Source organism: Galleria mellonella, unplaced genomic scaffold, assembly GCF_026898425.1.
Source record: "Galleria mellonella isolate WM207_F2 unplaced genomic scaffold, CSIRO_AGI_GalMel_v1 utg63, whole genome shotgun sequence".
Lineage (NCBI taxonomy): Eukaryota > Metazoa > Arthropoda > Insecta > Lepidoptera > Pyralidae > Galleria > Galleria mellonella.
The window spans coordinates 12,126,157-12,144,735 of NW_026442130.1; the positions used below are offsets into that span (position 1 = coordinate 12,126,157).

An 18,579-nucleotide genomic window follows, 5' to 3' on the forward strand; every position below is an offset into this window, starting at 1 on the left:
CGGTTCAGCGAATTTGACAATTAGCTAACTTTGTGTCAGCTGACCCGTTTTTGAGACTCGATGCTCTATCTCAATGTTTTTCAATCGTTTTCATGACACGACTCCCGTTTTATGTAAAAATATCTTGCGACCCCCTACCCTCCACGGTTTCAAATGTGTATGAATTTTATTATAGTACAATTATGAAATCCGTACAGTTGTATTTATAAAATACTAATAAAATATCAGAAAACGTATGTAATCGATGTCTGTTATATATATTTCATTATGATTGATTGATGTATTTACGGAACTGTTAATTTTTCACTGAAAAATTAACAAACTTTCAAAAACATTGCTCTATCTATATTATATATATATATATATATATATATATATATATATATATAAACAATTTTATTATATCAGTAAGGTAACGATGAAATATGACACACCGCATCTTTGAATATTGTCTCATTTATAAAAACGCGTACGAAGAACATTACCGATATTAGGGCATCATCGCTAATAATTACATGTATCTACATGTAGATTATGTCACAGCTCGTGCTTGACAAAAGACAAGCTACCACATTAGTATGTATCGCCATCACCGTCACCGTCACCGCATCGTAAACAAGTGCACGCGGCAAAGTCACAAAAAACCCATCTGTCCAATTTTTTTCTGGTTGTTTAATATTTTATTATTATTAATATATATTATATTGTTATAATTTTATTATTATAGTAATAAAATTATAATAATTTACTATTACAAATAACTAGGTTAATGATACATAAAAATGTCAACAGTAAATCGGTCATTAATACTAGGTGGGTTTACAAGATCACACGTTCGTTTCCCGTCTGGCGCAATTTGAAAAAATAACTAAAATGTACTTAAAAAAGGAGACGATGCATCTTACGACAAGACTCTTCCTTATGGGGATCTGTAAAAAACTTGCAGTGGGGTTAGAGATTTCACATAGTGATGCTAGATCCAAATTTAAGGTAGGGCAAAAAAACTTTGTGGTAGAGCAGAAGCCATAATTAAGTGACTTCGAAAAAGCGAATCTGTCTAATTTTCTTGGGGCCTGTCACTTTAAGGTAGGGCATTTTTTTTTATGGGTGAAAATGGTATGGTAACCCCGCCTGCGCTAACAGGATACGCTGGCGGAGCACTAGTGAAGGGTGATCGATGAGAATGAAAACAGGCCATGATGGGCTACATGTTGAATTCATCAGGAATTAACCATGATAGTTTCCAGGGGGAACCGCGAGGAGGTCGACCTGGTTGGGTATATTGCTAGCAATGGGATTCTCAGTCACCATTACTAACAATCCCTTTTCCCCAAAGGTAGGGCATTGCCCCTCAATGCTTCCTCCCTAGCCATGATCAAAGGGTATTTAATTAGTTTTGTTTATTTAAGTAAATATTACTTACTCATAAATTAAAACAAAAATCTAGTAATCGAATCTCTACACTAGGAGTACATGTGTTGTAGGCGACTCGTTCAATGCTTAATTATATTATTTTTATTAGAAATTATATTTTATACTAGCGATCCGACCCGGCTTCGAACGAGTAAACAGAATTTTCGAAAATCAATACATGTAATAAAAAAATTTTCAGCCAATTCAACTGACCGATTATTATACAGCATTTTATATGCGATACTTTTAAATTGATATAGCTTTTTTATTTATGAACTGATTTAAATAAAACAAACACCAAATGTTAAGTAGAGCAAACCGCAACGCATTAGTAAAAATCGTATTCAAATCGGGTAAGCCGTTTCTGAGAATAGCGTGCATAAACGTACAGACAAACAGACAAACGGACATGCAGACAAAATTCTAAAAATCATTGTTTTGGATCCTGTTGTATTCATAAAACTCCCCTATAATAGTTTTCTTACGCATAAGGGGTATCATGAGCGAAACAGACTCCGTTATGTCCATGGCACTGCTCATGTCATAGGCGATGGTTACCACTTTCCATCAGGTGGGCCGTCAGCTTGTTTGCCATTCTAAGTTGTATAAAAAAAATATCTACCATGTACAGACAGTTACGATTTTATTATATGTATTATTTTGAAATGTGTTTAATATTTATTTATTTACAAGAAACATGGTAAGTGTATAGATGTTACAATAAGTATAAGTCCTCATATTTCGTCATAATTAGGCATGCAAATATTAAAACTTAAAAAGATTTGTTCAATAAGTCATTAAAATTCGAAATGTTATATAAAAAAAATACATCAAAAATGTCAGATACTTGTCAACAATAAAAAAGAAAGAAATGTCACTGTCAAATCGTGGACTATTGGTAACGGATGCATTGTAACACGATAGGTAATTCAAGTAGGTTGTTTACCTTTTTGTATCAAAAACTCTTGCACACTGTAATGTAAAAGGACTCCTCAACAAGTATCCTACTTTGTCGATGATTCAATAGTTATATGCGAGACTTATACACTATATTTTATTGATTTGTATGTTTATTCACGTGGTGTGAACTTACATTGTCGTCTTTGGGTGCGTTAGGTAACTTTATGTCTCGATTTAAATATGTACATACATTAGTTTTCGTTATATGCATATATGTAGGTATCTAGCAAAAAACAAATAAACGTAATATTAAATTGATTTTTTGTCATGCATCTTAGAATGGCTAACAAGCAGATGGCCCTTTTGAAAGAAAGTGGACTGTCGCGTATTGACTTAATTCTGGATATCCTAGTAGCAGATTTGTTTATTTGTTTTTTTTTTGTAAACATTGTAGTGTGCATACACTTTTAATATAGATATCAGGTCATAAAGAATATTGCTTGGGTACCTCTGTCCCATTCGTGTTTCAACCGTAAAGCAGTTGTGTTTGCATGGCTGTGTTTCGGTTTGGAGGGTGGGATATGGCGTGAATTTATAAATAAATAAATAAATAAATAAAATTTACTGGGTACGGAGGAATAATACCTGTGTCCTCAGGAATGGCAATGCATGGGGGGTATCATGGGCGAAACAGTATACTCTGTTATGTCCATGGTACTGCTCATGTCTATAGTAACTATAGATTAAGCATATATACTTATATATCTAATATATATATTTTTAAATTTGTTACAGATAAAAAATGGAGCCGCTAGTAGTCGATGTAGTTCATTTCTATCCGAAAGAGAACGCTCAACCACATAACACGAGCAAGTAAGTAGTTTTTTTTTTAGATTATGATTCAGGGTTGTCAGATGCTATTTTTGATTTTTAACCAAATATAAAACATTTTTTTTTCTCCATTTTGATACGATTACCTTTACTTTTACTTGATCATAGACTTATGTCCATTTTTATTACTTTTTGGCATTCACTACGTTTAAGTGACGTTCATAATACAATTTCAAAAATTGCATGTAACATAGCACCCATAATTTATAAATGATGCGGTATATACAAAGGGAAATAAATGACTGCGGATAAAATGGCCGTTATCAGAGTACGCCTTAAAGATTTTTTTATAAGTGTTTTGTTTTTATTTGCTTAGGCCTTACAATATTTTTTTTGCGTTTTTTTTATACATATGTTCACCATCTATGTAAGTGTAATTCTTAATCTATAGTGTATTTTTTTCTTAATTTTTTTTTCATCTACATATATAGATGTAATCAGGTACAATTCTCGATCTATAGTTATAATGTAAATACTTTTTTTGTAGATATGAAGTAGTGAATGACGAAACCCCCACAACGACAATAGTCCGCCGCGGACAACCCTTCAACGGCGTGGTACGGTTCAACAGACCATACCAAGAGGAAGTAGATTTGGTACAACTCGTGTTCACACTTGGTAATTTTTTTAATTATTATTAGATGAGGAAACAAATAAGTTTTAACTATTTGTCCTTGACACAACATTATTGGTTTAGACGTTTGTTTATTTAAGCATATAAGTACGTTTAATTATTATTAAATTGTTGGATTAACTCATCGAAATCGTTTCAAAGTACAAATTGTAACGGAAAAGTAATAACAATTCCAGTCTTAGTTACTATGTCCAGTATTAATTAACTAAACATCTTTCCTCACAAAAGGTTTAATATCTAATAATAATAAAAAAAAAACAACCTTTAGTTCTTCAAGATGCTTGTAAATGTATAGGTATGTTCGAAAATTAAATATTACTAGCTGTATCCCTCGGCTTCGCCCGCATGAACTAGTACGTAAAGTATCCTATATGTTATGTAAGGATATAACCTAATCCAAATTACATTCAAATCCATCTAGTTACAAGATGACAAAAAAGCATCCAAATGTCCATTTTTACAAATTTTCATCATTTACCTTGTCTAATACGAGTAAAGGTGACCATACTACTTTTTTTTTATACGACTTAGAATGGCAAACAAGCTGACGGCCCACCTGATGGAAAGTGGTAATCGTCGCCCATAGACATGAGCAGTACTTATTCAGAGTTGCAAATTTATATCTGGCCAGTGCAATCTCTATATGATTAATCCATATATAAAAATAAATAAATAACGAAGTTAATTTTGATTATCTCAGTTCGCTTCGCAGTGTAGAATGCACTTTAAACTAGAAAATTGATAAATATGTAAATTGTGTCTCGCTTGCTGACAAGGTATCTGTACTGTTATTATAATTAATTATAATATTAAGTGGCGTCTTATATTAAATGAGTATCCATGTTTGAATATTAATGATTTGTGTATATTTAGTGAATATTATTAGTCTGCTTATGAAAATACTATAATACGAAAAATCTTTATGAGTTTTCAACGTTTTTTTTTTATACAACTTAGAATGGCAAACAAGCTGACGGCCCACCTGATGGAAAGTGGTAACCGTCGCCTATAGACATGAGCAGTACCATGAACATAACAGAGTATACTGTTTCGCCCATGATACCCGCCATGCCTTGCCATTCCTGAGGACTCAGGTGTTATTCCTCCGTACCCAGTAAATTCACGTCATGTCCCACCCTTCAAACCGAAACACAGCCTAGCAAACACAACTGCTTCACGGTTGAAACACGAATGGGACAGAGGTATCCAAGCAATCGACTTTTGTACAAAGTCTCCCTCTGGTATTTATACCTACATTGTTATTGTTTATTTTCATATTGCTATTATGTATTTTCTATAAAAATTAGGAATATATAAATATATATTTTTAAATACAATAAGATGGCAAACAAGGACTATAGTCAGACGTGAACGAGACAGGGTTTTATATGCTCCTTTATGGGGTAGGCTTATGTTCAGCAGTGATAGTTAACAGCTGATATGATGAAGAAGAAGAAGAATCTGTTTTATAATGCTAGAAAAGAACATTCTTCTCCATTACTGACAGTGGCTTCCCCGCCCTCGGCCTCTATTTAGTTTGTAATTGGTGCTCTATGATTATATCCGTTTTCTGTATTTATGTTCTTTTTTTAAATAACTTTATTGATCAAAATAAAATAAGGTACAAAAGGCGGACTTAATGCTAGTAGCATTCTCTACCAGTCAACCTTTGGGATGAAGAATAAACAACGAACGCGCTACTTCATTATTGGGATGTACATCATAATCCTGTTTTGTCTTTTAGGGGACAAACCTCAAATGGATACTCAAGGATCGGTGTTCCTTCGTCGTGATGCTGTATCAGACAAGCATTCGTGGAGTGCCAAACTTACTAACGTTCAAGAAGATACTCTGTCCTTCGAGGTGAGTATTGTACTATCTACTAAATAATTAAGAGTTATATTACAATACCCCGGACAAATAAAAAAAAATCAAAACCAAAAAGCATATTCCTCTTTAAAAGGCCTGTAGCACACCTGCAATATTTCTGGTGTTTCAGGTACTCATGGGCGTTTAACTTTTCATTTTTATTTCATTTAAAATGGCCGCCATTTTAATTAAAATTGAAATACTAAAAGTAAGTGCGTTTTGTTAAAACTGAAACACAAAAAGTAAGCGTGTTTTGTTCGATTTAAAAAATAATATGTGTTAAAATATAGCCGCGACGCTAGTTTTCAATGAATGGTGTATGTTATTTAAAAATAAATATTACATTCTACCAAAGCCGTGTGGTCCCGACATAGAATAGGCCACCTTTTACTTCCCTGTAGGTGTCGTAAGAGGCGACTAAGGGAGGCCGAGGGATAACCAGCAGCGTCTCTCTTAAAACATCTCTAAAGCCTAACTTCAGTTGCCAATCTGCCTGGCAAGCGTGGCAACTACTGGCAAAACCCCTCAGGGAGGCTTATGTTCAGCAGTGGACAGTTAAAGGCTGACATGATGATGATCTCTACCAAAACCAAGATATTAAATTAAGTTGATAACAATTAAAGATTGGCATTCAAACAATTTGTAGGTATTAATTAAACATGGAGATATCTTGATCAATACCTACTGTTTATTCGATCCGCTATAAAGACCTACAAGAACGCTCATTTTAATATATTCACCTTTATATTTTTTATGCAAGAATCCTAATTCTTGCATAAAAAAAGAAAATATGGAAAAAAAAAACCTAATAATCTACGCAGTAAATATTCACAATTACGTGATACTTTATATTCTGTAAACGGGTTTGTTTAAACTGATATTATGGCAACACTGGGCACGTGTGTAAATAGCACTCATGTGTTTGCTGGCAAAACTATTAGAAAATTTGCAAAGCGTTTCAGCGTTTATTTATTATTGTTGCTTGTGAGCTTTTACTTAAAGATTTAAGTAAAAAGAATTTAAGCCAAAACACAGATATTAATATAATCTTATATTATTCTTATGAATATAATTTCTTACTAATATAATAAAATAACAAAATGGGCAGCAGCGTCCTTTTTAAAACATCTCTAAAAGCCTAACTGCGGTTGCCAACCCGCCTGCCAAGCGTGGCAACTATTGGCATAACTCCCCTTATGGGAAAGGCCTATGTTCAGCAGTGGACAGTTAACGGCTGAATGATGATAATAAAATGAGTTAACATACAACTATAATTTCATTACATTCACAAATATTTTCGATTTCATGTCACCAAGCGACATTTTTATCTAACATCCTGTATTACGTCTCAAGCATCGAGCATTTCCTGTTGTCTAATTAAAAAATAAACCGATTTCTATTAAGTCTAGACTTTTGAAAGTAGTTCAACATTCTAATATTCAAATAGCCTTGTTAAATAATTAATTTCACAGTTTGAATGTTAGCAATTTATAATATTGTGAAAGAAGTGTATCATAAACAAGTAATAGAAAAAAAAGTAAGAAATGGATTCTAAGTTGTTTGCTTGGGTACCCCTGACCCATTTATATATCTACCGTGAAACAGTTGTGTTTCTATAGGTGTGCTTCGTTTTGAAGGATGGGATATGGTAGTGAATTTATAGGGTATAGAGGAATAACACTTGAGTTTTTAGGAATGGCAATACATGGAGGGGTGGGGGGGGGGTATCATGGGCGAAACAGTATACTCTGTTATGTCCATGGTACTGCTCATGTCTATAGGCGACGGTTTCCACTTTCCTTCAGGTGGGCCGTCAGCTTGTTTGTCATTCTTTTCATTTAAGAGTTTCCTCTTGTCGGTGCAACTAATTCATGCATCTTCCTCCAGCCAGCTCTATCCCAGGCCATATCCTTTATCTCCCTATACGACATGACGCCTAGTGTTTCCTTTATCTGTCCCATGTAGTTATTCCTCGGTCTTCCTCTTTTGACCCCTATCTTTCCTTCTACTATGCTCTTAAAAAAACCGTCAAGTCGTATAAGGTGGCCCAGCATTTTGCCTCTTCTATTCTTTTTCATTTCTATTGTTTGTTATTAAATTGCATAAAAAAAATTGTACATACGTTTAAAAAAATAGAAACTCATAATCGAATATCAATGTTTTTTTGTGTTTATTTAAATAATAAACCATTACAACTAATCATTATAATAACAATATTCTAATAATACGTCTCATTTTTAATTTATTAAACGACCTTGACATTGTTCATGTATGTACTGAGCATTGGGTTAGTTATGTACTTGGCATAGCTGTAATTATGCAATTTGTATGCATCTAGACAGGATTTTTAGCTTGAATACATTTCATTTTATTACAATTCGCGTCACGTTTTCAATTTAATACACAAACAAAGGCGCAAAAAATAGCAACAATTTGATTTTGTAATTGTTTTGCTAAGTACATGTCACATTTGATGTTATTCTACGTGATGTACATTTTAAAACGATTTTGTCGCCCTTCTTTGGTGCCTAAGTCCTATAGAATGATATCATATATAATAAATTCGCTTGATAACTAATATATTATGCCATAACTAAGAATTGGTCACAATTGACCGCAGTCAAACTTGACTCCAAATAATAGTGTAGATTATACAATAGTTTTGGTACTAAAATTACACATTGTTGTTACCAAATAAAAAGTAGCAAGTCTATAAACCGTATTTCCATTAGCCGTATGGTCCCAGTATAGAATAGGCCACCCCTTCCTATCCCATGGGTGTCGTAAGAGGCAACTAAGGGAAATTAATAGTCGAGGGATGGGATGCATCCATCTTAATACATTACCAAAGCCTAACTGTGGTTTCCAATTCGCATGCAAAGCGTGACAACTAGTGGCAAAACCCCCCTAAGGGGGAGGCATCTCTAATTATAACGTTCATAAAAATTGGCGGTTTCTTTTATATAGATATATGCTAATATTATATGTTAAGGGGAAAAAGATTGTCTTTTTTTCTCTCTTATCTCACACAGTTACTCCACTAGCGTGGGCACGGTTACCGTTCTATTTTCATTTATTAAAAAAATACTACTTGTTAAAGTCCCCTGAAAAGTAAATATTATTAAGTACTCAATCTTATAATAAATAGTTTAGATATATTAATATTATAGTAATTATTAGTAATATACATTCATAGTAAGCAATTACTCATCATGCCACCTGTCAGTGAGTAATTAATTTGTTTCTGCATGTATGCGTAGAGAATAGATAGAATCAGTGATCAAATGGTCCGTTGTGGTGGTTAAAATGAGGCCAAAGACGATAGATGTACAGAGATAATTATGTTTATATACATATAATATATCTATACTATAATATTATAAAGCTGATGGGTTTGTTTGTTTGAACGCGCTAATCTCAGGTACTACTGATTCGAATTGACTACATCATGCTGCGAAAATTCTATTTTATAATTCTGTCCACTGCTGAACATAAGCCTTCCCCTCGATGGGTTTTGCCAATAGTTGCACATGCTTGGCAGGCGGATTGGCAACCGCAGTTAGGCTTTAGTGATGTTTTAAGAGAGACGCTGTTACCTATCCCTCGCCCTCCCTTAGTCGCCTCTTACGACGCCCACGGGAAAGGAAGGCGTGGCCTATTGTATGGTGATACCACACAGCCGTGCAATTTAATAAAAGTAATTAATTAATAGTGCGCCACCTACCCTTTGTTTTTCTTTCTTTTCTCAATGTCCTCTACTCAAAGGTTGTCTGGAAGAGACTGCTTAGCGATAAGGCCGCCTTTTGTATAATTTCCTATTACAGTTAAATGTATTTACTATTTTATAAATGGTGCAATAAAGTGTAAATAAATAATAATGCAGCCATGTTTTTTTTTTTTATTTAGATATTTGGATACTTATTTTAATTATTCAGTCATCGGACTATGTGATCATGATGCAGTATAATAATGTTAATTTGCTCACATTATTATTCATAATCTTTGATTTCCATTTACATATGTTGTAGCTTCAACTTGTATTTCTAGATATAAATATTCATAACCACATACTATGAATACTAAATAATTAAATATAATTTATTAAGTATATAATTAAATCACGTGAAAGTTTTCTGGTAATAACATATCTTCCGAACCGATACGACATCGCAACCTTCAAGAAAAGAGCATATTCCTTTTTAAAAGGCCGCCAGCACACCTGCAATTCCGCTGGTGTTGTGGGTGATCGTGAGTGGCAGTAGTCACCATATACCATCAGGTGAGCTGCATGCTCGTTTGCCCCCTGTATTGTAAAAAAAATCTATTTCATATTCTTTGCTATAGACATAATTAGTTCTAAATCGTAGTAATATAATAAAATTGTAACTAGAGGATGTCTATACATAGAAGATGTTTAAAAAAAATTTACACGAGTATCTTAAAAAGAGCTATAGAGACACCAATACAATAATTTTTAGAAATGTTGTCTATATATATGTTTATTCCGGCATCATGCAAAAACTACTGCATCAAATTAGATGCAGTTTTCACAGTTGTGTTCCTGCAGGTTTTACTTAAATACTGGTGTATGTTTCTTCAAGAAATGCCATTTAGAATTGGTCTATTTAATTGTTTTTCTGCTTCTGTAATTCATGCGTATAAAGGAGTCTGCAGAAGCTTGTTTTTAATATTAAATATACTAAGCATATAACTGATTAGTACGTGAGTAAAGCAAACTATAAAAATAAGCTAAAACTGCATAGATAATACAGACCGTTAGTACTTTTGCGTCATTCTTCTATGTCCTGCTTTGATTCTCTCTGCTTACATCCTACCTAATTAATTGATTTAACATGAATTTATAGGGAGGGAAAAAGGGAAAGGGCCTGTTAATAATGCCAACTACCATTCCCATTGCTAGCAATATACCGCTAGCTATACACACAACTAAAATTCTTTTGATGACAAATTAGAACAGTAGATTAAAGAAAATAAGGTAAAAAAATACCTACGACTGAAGCAAAAAGTACAATTCAAAGGCAAAAGAAAAAAAAAAATAAAGAGAAAAAAGAAAGTTGAAAGTTATTTGAAAAAAATATGTTACAAGTTTATTAAGAAGTGAACTCGTGGCCTATATTTAAATGTAGAATTGTTTTTATTAGGTGATGCTCAAAGTATTTCGTGGTATTTGCAGTTTCCTTTTAACTTAACAGTTGACATATTCATGTAATTATATGTACGTGTAATATTATATTAAAATGTACCTAGCAACATTAAGATAACCTTAAAACATATAAAAATCTCTGACAAAAATAAACTTAATGTCATGCACATGAAAACATACATTTGTAATCATTAGATAAGTTCGAATACATAACGCAAATTATGCGATGATGTGAGCTGAATTTTTAACAACATAAGCTTGAAGTATTTTTTGACAAATTGTTATTTAAATTTAATGACTTAACTACGTACATTTATTGCCACAACATTCTGCATTTTGTTTATAATCAATGATTACTTGCACTGTAATCAGAATGTCGGAAATATTTCTTTTTATCAAAATAAAACCTCGCTCTAGTTCGAACTGCCTTACTATCCGATAGTTGAATATTCTTCAAATAATTATATTCATGAGTATTTATGTTTGTATTGTTAAAATAATTTTTATGTATTTAGAAAAAAATATTTAAATAATAATACTAAATAATTACTCAAAGTTTTTACTAAATCTGGAACTAGATGGCATTGTGTGATACGTCAAGGCCTATATATTATTTATTTTTATTATTATTTCCCAGGTGTCAACCCCAGTGCATCTTCCCGTAGGCTCCTGGGTACTCCGAGTCGTTACCAGGTTGAAGAACTCTCCCGCACGCCAGATATACGACTTTGATCAGGACCTGTACATTCTATTCAATCCTTGGAATCCCGGTGAGTTCCGGAATAGAAAATCCTATGGTTTATATTTTTTTTTAATAACAAAAAGGCTAAAACAAAGAATAGCAATTCATAAAGTGTATCATGGTCCTCACAGTATTTTCTATGATAGCCAACGAATTTCTTATGACTATAAATGACTAATTCCAATCTCGTGGGTACATTCCCATTTGTATAAAAATAGTTCTTATACTTAGGGTGCATTTCTTTTTTATCGGCAAGGAACTGTTTATAAAATGGTTTCTGTTTCTATTTTAATGTTTTTTTTTTTAATAAAATTCTGCCTGCTGGCGTATGTTTTTTTATCTATATATATTCATCTATTTTTACAATTTTTTTTTTTTTATAATAAATATACACGTTGACAAAGGTAGTTTATTTTGAACACCAACCTCCCTTGTCGCAGATTTTATTTTATTAATGTAAGCAAATGTATAGACAAACTTAATTCTACAAGAGTTCTCTATCAGCAAACCTAAAGTGGAAAGGAGTATCAAAGCGAATAGAGCGGTGTAAAATATTGTGACAAATATATACATACATACATATATATATATATACATATATACATACATATTTATTTATATGTTTGTAATATGCATGTATGTATATATACGCTTTCAAAGTTATATGCTTTATCAATTAATACTGGTTAATTATTTGCAGATGACCAAACCTACATGGAGGACTGCAGTCTTCTCCAGGAATATGTCTTGAACGACGTTGGCAAAGTATGGGTGGGACCCATCAAAACAACCAGGGGCAAGCCGTGGGTGTACGGACAATTCGACGCGGTTGTACTGCCGGCTTGCATGTTCATGTTGGACAGAGCTGAAATGCCGTTCCACCAGTGAGTTTATATATTCTATTACAAGGAAGGTTCTTTAAAATAATATAAGAAAAGTAGGTATTCTCATGACTGGATAAGATCTAAGAGTAAACTACACAAGTTCTATAAATGTTGAAATACTAATTTTCCTTGTTATTTGGTAGATTCAAATTTTTTAAGCTGTTTGTGTATGTATACAAATGTATGACAGCGGGATTACTATTTTTTTAATTAATGATAATGGAATGGTAACTCCGCCTGTGCTAACGCTATATTATAGCTGGGCACCAGTGAAGGATGATAGATAAGAATGAAAAGGCAGGTCAGTTAGCCCACCGTGATGAATACATCCGGAATGCATCACGATGATTTCCATGATGATCACGTGGAGGACGTGATAACGGATGAGACTGCTAGTCTGCATTACTAACAATCCTTTTCCCCCCAGCGGAATTATTAAGTGTTCTTTAAGAGCACATATTTATTTATTTATTATGCAATTTATTTATTTATTATAGATTTTATTTTAAAAATACATAAACAAAAGGTGGATGGATCACTGATCACTGATCACTGGTGGCACTTTCCACCAGATGAGCCATCTGCTCCGTCAGCTTACTTATCATGGTATATCCAACAAATATTCCTTTTTTTCTTAGGCGTGGGGACCCTGTCAAATTGACTCGTGTTATCTCCCGCATTGTGAACTCCAATGACGACGCTGGCGTTTTGGTCGGCCGATGGGACGGGCAGTACGAAGATGGCACAGCGCCGTCGGAGTGGACCAGTTCTGTTGATATACTGCAGCAGTACTTGGAGACGCAGCAAGAAGTGCCGTACGGCCAGTGTTGGGTGTTCGCTGGTGTAGTGACTACAGGTCAGTGGGTGAAGATTCTGCAATTCCTTACTGATAATCATGAATCTGAAAATGTATATTGCTAGCAATGAGATTGGTAGTTTGTATTACTAATAATCCCCCCTCCCCGACGACCTCCGGTCGTTTGTCACGTCGCTTGTCATAAACTAGGTCCCGATATCAATTACTGGTTGATCAATTCACAATTTTTTTTTAATTTGGCTAAGGTCTCAGTACCCCAGAGGTACAAGCCAGAACATTTGGATGTTTGTTGCATGAGTCCTTATAACACACCCTGTGTTGGGGATCAGGTAATTGGTATGAATGTGTGGCATTTATTGCGATTTGCTTTCTAATGAAGTGTTTTTTCTTTATTATTTATCTTCATGTCATGTCAATTGCCTTATGAGGTAGGCAGACAGAATCGACAGTCAAAGGCTTCATCTGTTACTTATAACATTTGCTACATCTGCTTTCAAAAAACATCTTATACTTACATGTCAAGTTTAGTAACTATTAATATTATAATTATATTAGACGGAATACTGTGCGATACATGAGATACTTAAATGCTTATTTTAAATACACTATCGGGACTTAACGCATGTTGTAATATATATGTAAATGTTATTACACGTAAATAGTACTTAGATACCTACTTCTTTATTGCCAACGTTTATGTAGATATTTATTTATGATATGACAACTTAAAAACATATTTTTGAAACATCAAAATAAATTTTGGGAATAAGATTTTAAAGTCTAATTTATTTTATAACAGTTTGCCGCGCTCTCGGCATCCCATCGCGCGTGGTCTCCAACCTCGTATCAGCGCACGATGCCAATAGTTCCCTGACAGTTGACAAATACTACACGGAGAACATGGAAGAGATGGACTTCGACCCTAACAATCCTCAAGGCGCTGACTCCATCTGGAACTACCATGTGTGGAACGATGTCTGGATGGCCAGGCCTGATCTTCCGCAAGGTAATTTTCTACTATAATATTATTAAAATTGTTTATTGATAATAAACATTTTCGTTTCAATCAGTTATATTCTATTGAAGAACATTATCTACGCTTCGTAATCTGTGTCACTAAAATCTGAAATCTGAAATTCTGAAATCTTTGAAGTACACACAGAAGTGGCAGGTTTCGAGGCTCTCGAGCATTATTTATTTACTTGTTATCTTCATTCCCTTTTTAAATTCCCATGCCTAAATTTTAATATATCTTTATGTTACAAATATATGATCCCAACTGGATCAGATCTAGTTCCTCTTTTATTGTCATTACCATGAATGGACCACATTATTGGTTCTGCAATAACAACTCTTCTGTTATACTTCTACTGATAGTATATTTATGTCTTATCATCTTCTATTTTACTAAGAAATAAAACTTTATTTCCTAGTTTATCAATGAAAATTATACTTAGGCTTTTGTCTTCCTTAGCATATTCTATTAAAATATTGCATTCTAAAAGTTTGGTCTGTTAATCTCATAAAAATACTCTTATAAATGTTAGTCTTTTAACTTTTTTTACCTTAAACATCTTTACACCACATCTCTTGCTATTGTTATATCTCGTTTTGGAATATTCTATTTCAGGTTATGGTGGCTGGCAAGCAATTGATGCAACCCCTCAAGAGACGTCGTCAGGTCTATACCAGTGTGGCCCGGCTTCCTTGGAAGCTATTAAGCAAGGAGTCATCGGTGTGGCCCACGATGTGGAATTCATGCTGGCGTCCGTCAACGCTGATCTGATGCGGTGGAGAATTGATTCCGACACCGAATCTGGCTTCTCAGTGGTTGACACTAATAATTATCAGTAAGTTTTTACTTCATAAGAAGGGAAATAGGATTCCATGAACTTAGGTTTCCCGGTTACTATAAGGCCCATAGGAGTAACTTCTTATAAGTGAAGACAATATGTTGGGTCTTGTTTACACTTATGTACTAATAGATCAGTCAGGACATTCACAATTGTAATGCTTTGGAAAGAGTATGTAAGTAAAGAATATCCTGGGACTAAATATTGTAGTGGAAATCACTGTAAAATTTCGAATAAATTCTTAGTTCTCAGGAGTAGGCAATAATGTAGTTGGTTATCCTATCTAATGATGACATTTGAATATACAAACAATATGATAAATATAATTAAAAAAATGGCCCTGTGGTTCCGGCATAGAATAGGCTACCCCTTCCTTTCCCATGAGTGTCGTAAGAGGCGACTAAGAAAAGGTGAGGGAAGGGCAACAGAGTCTCTCTTAAAACAACTCTAAAGCCTAAGTTTGGTCTCTAATCTGCCTGTCAAGCGTGGAGTTGCCACTGGATAAACCTCCCAAGGAGGAGGCTTATGTTCGGCAGTGGGCAAATAAAAGCTGATATGATTAATGAAAAGAAAATACTTCATGTAGACTGTTGAACTTCAAAAATATTGGTAATATATCTGAGGTTACGGAGAATATAATAATCAACAAATATTTTGCTTACAGCATCGGCAGAATGATTTTGACGAAAAAACCATTCGTCTTTGATCCCATTGGTGATGAGGACCGGGAGAACATAATCGACCAGTACAAGTATAGAGAAGGCACCGCCTCTGAACGGCTGGCACTTATGAACGGTGTGCGGTACTCGGAGAGGGCTAAGAGGTTAGTAAGAATGAGAGCATAATTTGTAAATTATGATGAATGGCTTTGTGGTATAGTTGTCGGTACGTTAATTTGCATGAATAGGGTTAAAGCCAAGCATAAGTCTAGTGATTGTCAGTAAGACGCTGTTTTATTCTACTCTTCAAACCGGAATACAGCCATGCAAGTATAGCTGCTTGAACACAACACATGAGTAGTTGGGAGGAAATGAATTGTTAGTAATGTGGATTTACCAGCTCCATTACTAGCAATATAGCCCTATATATTGCTCTAGCGATAAGACCGCCTTTTGTACGTTTATGTGTATATTTCAATCTGTATTTATGTTACTGTATTTCACTTGAATTATTCACTTGTCATTGTATATTTTTATTTATGGTACAATAGAGAATTAAATAAATAAATAAATATACCCTATTAGGGCGACCTACACCCAGTCCCTCTGAAAACCATTGTGATTAAATTCGTCACAATGGGCCAACCGACCTGCTTTCAACCTCTCCTATCATCTCTCACTGGTGTCCCGCCAGTGTATGCCGATAGCGCAGGCGGGGTTACTATGCCATTTTCACCCATAAAAAAAACACACGAGTAGTTTAAATAACTGATATTATAAATATAAGTTATTATAATGTTAATTTAACATTCTCAGATACTACTCCGTAGCCAGCAACCTGTCAAGTGACGTGTCATTCAAACTACGGGAGCTGGACAGTGTACCAATCGGGAAAGACTTTAGAGTCACTGTCGATATTGAAAATAAATCGGATCAGGTATGTTGAACTATTGATATACTTGTACTTGGTTAATTAATGTTCAATTCTACAGTACTAGTCGAGTTGTAATTTAAAATTGGGTTTAATAGAACATCATCTGATTTTTAATTTGTATTATATTTAGCAGTAATTACAGACAAATAATATGATTGTTACTCGGTCATCTTTAGGTCCAGAGTAATTATTTTTTCCAACAGACTATTCCGGACAGACTTGTACTGACCGAAATACTAAGATCAGACAAATATAAAAGAAACTGCCTTACTATGTGCGTTCATATATATAATAAAATTCCAAATGAATTTAAAGATTTGAATGTCACTTTATTTGGGAAAATATTATATAACTGGCTAAAGGAACAGAATTTTTATGATTTAAAAGATTTCCTTGGTAGACGTTTTTGACATTTAGTATTAACAAAAATGTTGTATATCTAACAATGATTGATAATAGGAAACTTAATTTGCATGCTATATGATTTTAGCAAAACATGTACAGTCTTAAATATAATTATAACATCACTGTATACCATGTTTAAAGCAAATAAATAAATATTATTATTTTTATGACATTATCCGTTAACTTCTCGCTGCTGAATATAGACTTCCCCGTCTTGGGAGGTTTTGCTGGTAGTTGCCATGCTTGGTAGACAGGTTTGCAACCGCAGTTAGGTTTTGGTGGTGTTTTAATAGGGATGACTGCTGCCTATCCATCGACCATTATAATTCCTTAGACGCTTCTTTCGACACCTACCGACTGAAAAGGGTAGAACGTAGGTCACATGTCATAGAATTGTCAACAGGCTATAACCAGGACAATATACCTGCTAGTAATATTGCTAGTATCAAAAATTAGTTAAATTAGTCCTAATTTTTTTTATACGACTTAGAATGGCAAATAAGCTGACGGCCCACCTGATGGAAAGTGGTAACCGTCGCCTATAGACACGAGCAGTACCATGGACATAAAAGAGTATACAGATTCGCCCATGATACCCCCTATGCATTGCCATTCCTGAGGTGTTATTCCTCTGTACCCTGTAAATTCACGCCATATTCCACCCTTCAAACCGAAACACAGCCATGCAAACACAACTGCTTCACGGTAGAAACACGAATGGGACAGAGGTACCCAAGCAAACGACTTTTGTACAAAGTCTCCCTCTGGTTAAAGGTTTTACAAGTCGTAACCAGAAGTTTCAAGTTGCTCAGCTAACTAGCAAAGAGCTATACTTTCAGTTTTATTGGATAATACAAGTATAGTACGGGGGAAGGGATTGTTAGTAATAGTCGTTATAATAGTAGTTATAATAGTAGTTAATCCCCATTTCTTTTAATATACCCTATCAGGTCGACCTCCACACGATGCCCCCTGGAAACTATCGTGACTAATTTATCGTTGTATTCCTCACGATGGGCTAACTGACCTGCCTTTTCATCCTCACCTATCACTTCTCACTGGTACCCCGCTAGTGTATACCGATAGCGCAGGCGGAGTTAACATGTCATTTTCACCCATTAAAAAAAATACAGGTATAATTTGAAACTGGAATATCCGCATAAGATTAAAAATACAATGGATAGACATAGCACGATGGATAAGCAATCTGACGACAAAGCGATGATTCGGAGATATAGCCCGAAAAATTGACAACTGTTAGGAAGGATTATTCTTGAGTGTTGACCTCGAAATCTAGTGGCAGATGGGGGATTTTAGATGTCAGTATATAGCGGGAAGTCAGTGACTACAGGTTGCTCAGGGCCGTTTCTTATGATAGTTAATGGGGAAGGCATCAGAAGGATAATTGACGACA

General features: G+C 34.3%; 1 protein-coding gene across 1 annotated transcript in view; it reads left to right on the top strand.

Annotated features, from left to right (window-relative positions):
• The window catches only part of LOC113521719 (hemocyte protein-glutamine gamma-glutamyltransferase-like), a 29,381-nt gene that overhangs the window by 1,693 nt on the left and 9,109 nt on the right, over nucleotides 1-18,579 (top strand). The window contains exons 2-11 of the mRNA XM_052899814.1: nucleotides 3,109-3,186; nucleotides 3,692-3,822; nucleotides 5,583-5,701; nucleotides 11,509-11,641; nucleotides 12,314-12,497; nucleotides 13,136-13,353; nucleotides 14,114-14,320; nucleotides 14,945-15,164; nucleotides 15,832-15,990; nucleotides 16,643-16,763. Of these exons, the coding sequence (XP_052755774.1) occupies nucleotides 3,116-3,186; nucleotides 3,692-3,822; nucleotides 5,583-5,701; nucleotides 11,509-11,641; nucleotides 12,314-12,497; nucleotides 13,136-13,353; nucleotides 14,114-14,320; nucleotides 14,945-15,164; nucleotides 15,832-15,990; nucleotides 16,643-16,763 (1,563 nt within the window). The 5' untranslated portion in view covers nucleotides 3,109-3,115. The remainder of the gene's footprint in view (nucleotides 1-3,108; nucleotides 3,187-3,691; nucleotides 3,823-5,582; nucleotides 5,702-11,508; nucleotides 11,642-12,313; nucleotides 12,498-13,135; nucleotides 13,354-14,113; nucleotides 14,321-14,944; nucleotides 15,165-15,831; nucleotides 15,991-16,642; nucleotides 16,764-18,579) is intronic.